Source organism: Geotrypetes seraphini, chromosome 2, assembly GCF_902459505.1.
Source record: "Geotrypetes seraphini chromosome 2, aGeoSer1.1, whole genome shotgun sequence".
Taxonomy (NCBI): Eukaryota; Metazoa; Chordata; class Amphibia; order Gymnophiona; family Dermophiidae; genus Geotrypetes; species Geotrypetes seraphini.
Window position 1 is genome coordinate 192,630,278 of NC_047085.1, and position 6,000 is coordinate 192,636,277.

At 40.6% G+C, this 6,000-nt stretch overlaps 1 protein-coding gene across 4 annotated transcripts in view; it reads left to right on the forward strand.

Annotated features, from left to right (window-relative positions):
• The window catches only part of NUP153 (nucleoporin 153), a 310,572-nt gene extending 304,772 nt beyond the window's left edge, over positions 1 to 5,800 (forward strand). For 3 of the 4 annotated variants that reach the window (XM_033934593.1, XM_033934596.1, XM_033934595.1), the window contains one exon: positions 2,886 to 5,800. In XM_033934593.1, coding sequence (XP_033790484.1) covers positions 2,886 to 2,970 — 85 coding nt within the window. In that variant the 3' untranslated portion in view covers positions 2,971 to 5,800. The remainder of the gene's footprint in view (positions 1 to 2,885) is intronic. The other variant, XM_033934594.1, reaches the window with a different exon arrangement.
• The last annotated feature ends 200 nt before the right edge of the window (positions 5,801 to 6,000 follow it).

Consider the following 6,000-nt stretch of genomic DNA (forward strand, 5'->3'; position numbering starts at 1 on the left):
TAAACAGTCACTTACTCCCATCCTCATCTTAATTATTAATACAATAATACATATGATGTGATTTCAATATTATAATTAAATAATTTAACTCCTCAATGTACATTTCCTTCCACACAGCCACCCTCCCTGGATGTGTAAAGAAATCTAATGAAAAGGGAAGAAACATGACCCTTACTGTAATACAACAAAAGTAGTCAATGGACTCCGTACATCATTAAAGGACTTACTAGTCCCCAAACATTCCGTCATCATTTTTTCATACTTATATGTGATAGGCACATTTACCCACCAAAAGTGTAATTAATTCTGTCATGGTTCTTCCAATTATGTGTGATCAGTTGAACAGCTATTCCCGTCATGATCAGGAAAAGGCGACTTTTATACTTATCTAAAAGTGTCTAAAATTGGCTACTCAGTTGGCCAAGTAGTCTTCCAAAACCTCGTCAATGAGTCGGCTCCCCAAGACTTTCTAGCTGAGGTATCCTGTGAAATTTATGACCAATAAAGATTTGGACAAACCTCCACTACTGATTTCCCCCCTTGTATGGCTGCTGTATCCTACTTATTGACCAAGCCATTCTCGGTGAGGAGGAGTTAGTGTTTATGTGCTTGCTTGCTTTTTATTTATTTATTTATTTTTTTAATCTGAGAAATTTGTGCTTTTTAAATAGCAGGCATATAAATACATGTGTGTGTTATTATTGTGATCTTATTTACTGCCTTTTTCATGAAGAGATTCATCCAAAGTAGCAGGCTCACAATCTAGCTGTGATACCTGGGCAATGAAGGGTTAAGTGATTTGCCCAGAGTCACAGGGAGTAGGCTGGGATTGAACTCACAACCTTAGGGTGCTGAGGAGGCAGCATCTATAACCATTAAATCCTAAAGGAGAAACCAATAAACAAAAGTGGCCAAAAGATAGAGACTTAGACCCAGGTCAAACTCATGAATTTTGTGCGAGTCCTGAACACTAGAGTCTTGTATCTGAACCAGCAAGTTACTTGCAGAAAACTGGCAATCATTTTTTTCAAATTCCACCTCCTTTCCAGGGAGCTGCTCCTGCCCCCTCAGTTTGTTTTCTGATAGCAAGTTTGCTCTGCTCTGTGATTTTATTATTTTCATGTATTTTTGCTAAGCATTCTTTGCAGGCTCGATGCCCAGAGGTTCCCATTTGGTGGGACCTCTGCCTGGGAGATGGGGCAGCTGAGTGAATGCATTTGTAGGACAGTAAGAGGAGTTTGAATTGTATTCAGAAATGGATGGGAAGCCAATGAAGTGACTTTAGGAGAAGGGTAATATGAGTATAGCAGCTCTCATGGAATATGAGTCATGCAGCCAAATTCTGGATGGATTGAAGGGAAGAAAGATGACAGAGCGGAAGACCTGAGAGTAGCGAGTTGCAGTAATCTAAGCGTGAGGTGATGAGGGTGTAGCTCTGTCTCTGCAATGTTCAAGTCCAGGTTAAAAGCTCACCTCTGAGACTGTTTTCAACTCCTCCTAACTCTCCTCCTTGAGTTCTGCATCCCCAACCCTCTGTAATGTCTGTCTGTCCAAGTTAGATTGTAAGCACTTCTGAGCAGGGACTGTCTTTCAATGTCAAAATGTACATGCTGCATAAGCCCTTCAGTGCTATAGAAGTGGTAAATAGTAGTAGTAAATGTGTACTTTCCATGGGGCAATTTTCAAAAGGATACTATTTGCGTACTAAAATTGATATATCTTAATCATATATTTGCAAAGGTTAGATGACTTATTTTTACCCTGCTTTGCTTGGATCATTGAATTTTTGAACATTAGCCACCTGTGTTATTGGTCATCAGTATGGAGAGCCATTAGTAGAATTTTTTGTATTTGGTGCACAACCACATAGGGATGTGATAGGATATGATGTGATTTATATATATATATATAAAAATAATATAATAAAAGCCTAAGCCGCGTGCTCCCGTTTTCCGTGCGCTGTAGGTCTCCGCAGGTAGGAGTGCGCATTCGCGGCTTAGGGTTTTATTGGATTCAGGCGGCACGGAGGCTGTCGGCGAAGGGCAGAAAGCACATGATGAACTGGGGCGGGGCCTAAGGCCCGCAGTTCGTCAGAGGAGCAAGAGGGACTGAGCACCCCTCCTGCTCCCAACTTTTAGAGGTAGGGGGAGGGGAAGGGTAGCGGAGGTCCGCGTCCAATGGCAGGAGGGAATGGGCATCCCTCCTGTGTTGGGTTTTTTTTTTTTGGGGGGGGAGGAAAGGAGTTGGCCCGATGGCAGGAGGTCCTGCCATATTTTAGAGCGCTGTGGGGGGGGAGCACTGATGGTAGGAGGGAGTCGGCATTCCTTCTGCCATTTTTGGGTGTTCAGGGAGGGGGGAAGGGAGGGAGCGCTTTGTCAGGGGAGGCTTTTTTTTGAAGGGAGGCCTACTGCTGGACGGGGGAGCAGGAAAGAGGTGCTAGGGGGGAAGAAAAAGGAAGGGAGGCCTACTGCTGGACAGGGGAGCAGGAAAGAGGTGCTGATGGACAGAGGAAGAGATGGGAGAAAAAGGAAGGGAGGCTTACTGCTGGACAGGGGGACAGGAAAGAGGTTCTGCTGGACAGGGGGGAGATTAAAAAAAGGGAGAAGGGCTGCTGCTGGATAAGGGGAGCAGTGAAGGGGTGGTGGTGGACACAGGGAAGATAAAAGGAAGGGAGAATGAGTGGACAGCCGAGGAAAAAGAAAGACAAATACAGAAAGCGGCTAAGGAGAGAGAGAGAGAGAAATAAAGACAAGACACACACACACACATATTCTAGCACCCGTTAATGTAACGGGCTATAAGACTAGTATATATAAATATATATATACTGATACTTTTGCATTTTAATTTGATGTTTTTCCTTCCCCCCCCACCCTCAAATGCAGAAGCAATGGGAAGAACATGTTTTCTGCTTCTGGATCTTCAGTTTCTAACCGGAAGATAAAGACTGCTATTAGACGGAGAAAATGAACATTAATGCTGTCCTTAAAAAGAAGACAAATGACTCCTTTCTACAACAGCTGAAGCCCTGCATAGTTCAAATATTGGATCATACCTCATGCTGTTTATCCTACATCAAATACATGCCTTGCCTAAGGACATTCAGAAAAGAAGAAAAAAGACAAAAAACACCCCTTCTGATTCCTTTGTTTTCTTGTTTATATATATATATCTATATGTGTAGATATATATAATATTCCCTCTTATATGTGGTTACCTGTAGCTGGTGACAGAAGAGTTCTTAAAAGCACCATTTATTTTAGACTCTACAAATTCTCCTCGTCTTTAACTGACTTCATGTGGGGAGGGAAGGGATAGGAGGTGCATGGTCTGGCTACAGCAAAATGAACATAGCCTGCTCAGTGACATGGTTTTCTGTAATACCTCCTCATCCGCACCACTATATTCTGCCTGCATTAAAGCAGGTCATGATAGCAGCAAAAGAGGCAGAATGGTGGTGGTGATGGCAGCTGGCCTTTTTTTTTTGTTTTTTTTTTTTTAATGACTTTTGAGCTTTTTTCACTTTTCCCCGGGAAAGGAGTTTGTGCTGATGTATGTTGTGACTGTGACTGAGTCGGGTATTTTTTGTGTGGTAATGCCTTCTGTTCAAGGAACAGCGAAGGCGGGGTTTATTCCTCCCGTAGAATTGGTTAGATCTGGTCATCTCCATTTAATGTACACTGTTGTCTTCATTCTTCTCTTCTCTCTGTCACCTCTTTGGATCCCCTTTTGCCTTCATAATTTTATTTCATTACTTGTGTAAATAGCGTTACAGTCTCCTCTTTGTACGTATTTTTTTGGGCATAACATAACTCTGTGAACTTTTTTTTTTGTGCGTGTGTGTTAGAGCAGTTCTTTTTGTTTAGTATTGTCTCAGATTTTATTATGTAAATCTCATTATTCAAAGTTGCCTAAATCCATTCAAAAATTAATCTTTAAAGAAAATTGGAAATTCTTTAAAGTGTATGAGTTTATTGGCTTTTCTGATCCATTTTTTTGGACCAAAAACCAGTATTGTACAAAGTATTAAGTATATATTTTTATATTTACAGAAATGGACCATGGTGACTTTGGATAATAAGGAAAAGTTTAATATTAAAGCCATGTTTATTACAGTATAATTAACATGTTAAAACCATGGGATAAATGCCATCAATAAAAATTATAAAATACAGGTGGTTTCCGTTTGAACTGTTGATGCAGGAACAGAGGACTAGTTGAAGGCATTATTATGGGTTTGTTTTTATTTTTGTAGGCGGAGTGCTGAGTGTGTTTCTGATCTTTTTGCACTGTGAACATTTCTGGCCTTCCCATCAGGCTGTCATATAATATATATTTGCCGTAGTATTTAAATGAGGAAAAGTTCCCTTTTCTGAACTATTTCTCATACCTTCAACACAATTTTCAGTTTTGTTGGTTTCCATTGTACTATATCTGTCTTCATTGGCAGACTCTCACTCCTTCTTTTTCTGACTTTACTGTTTGTCCCTCCTTTGGGGGGAAAAGTGATGAGCAGAGAAAGGGAAGAAGCCTCTTAGACCTCCTTCGCTGCAGTTCATATGCATTTCTCTTTCCAGCTAGGCCAAATGATGTTGCACCCTTTGCAAGCAGGTCTTGTTTCAGACGCACCTTAGTACTGTGCTGTGCTGTGCTGTTGCAGCCTTGCTTTGCCACTCACAAAGCTCCATCTGCCTTGCCCCCCTTTTCAGTTCCCTGAATACTGCCTTATCCAGCACCGCTAGGGAAAGGATATTTGCTTTTAGCTGGCCTTGCACTGCACATTTTTCCGATTTTTGTGATGGGAAATCAGGGGGCAAGAGGGGAAAAATTGCACATTTTCTCCCACTCCAATATCTCGATGGTAGTTTACCTGGTTTATCATAAAACCTCTTACTGTAAGGCAGCAAAGGGCAAGAGAAACCTCATCACCGGTAACAACTTAATATTCTGCAACTAAAGTTTAAATGATTGTAGAATGCAATTTCCCTAGTGATGCATTGGCAGGTACAAGATTTAGTACAGGCAGTAAAAACATCTTTCTGAAGGAGCTCATGGCATAAAGTGGGTGGGGAAGGGCATCGGCAACCACTATGCCATGCATTGATTCAGGATGTGAACAGAACTGAAACAGATGGCTGCACCCTGCTCTGCACAGCACAATGCTGAGATCTGCCAAATCTTACAGATTTTAAATGTAACTCTGCCACCTTCATTCCACATTTTCTCCCTTTCCTAGTGCCTATCTTCTACATAGCAATATCCAGTAACCATATAAAGCCTATTAAGGACACACATCCCTGCCAAAGATAATGTGCTGGTTCACCATTAAAATTGTTTAAAAATCATATTTATTAATATGTATTAATTTGTTGTGGTCTGATATGAGAAGTGTAATATACCAGAAAAGGATTCTGCTTTCCTCTCCATCCACCTCTTTCCCCTCACAGTGCTGTCTTCTGAAGTAAAAGAAATTCAGGACCTCTTTGTGTTTTATCTGGAATTAAGCTGCCAGGAACCAGACTGTAATAGGTGTTGAGCTTTGTATTTTTACTGCTTTTAAATTCTGATGAAAAATTTAAGGTCACGAGTAATCAGTTTCCTTATTTCTAATTATGTTGCAAGAAGCACACTTGAAAATCTTTCACAAAGTCTTAAAATAAAATTGAGGGAGTGAGGGTTACTGTGAATCAGTCAATGTTTCGTAGGCCAACAATAACTTACTTTGAATGTACCAATAGTTATTGGATTTCATATAAAATGGTATACCTCTTTAATGTACTTTAAAAAAAAACAAAAAAAACATTGAAAGTGTAAATATGTAGGTTACATTTTTAATAAGAGATGTGTTCAGATAGAGCTGGGCATTTACTAAACTCGGTGGTGTGCGCATTTATGCTTACCAGGGCCAGTTCAAACTTACTTTGTGGGTGTTGCATGAATAAAAATGGAACCTCCTGGAAGAAATGTTTGAACAGAATTGGGCCCATTGGACCCAATTTA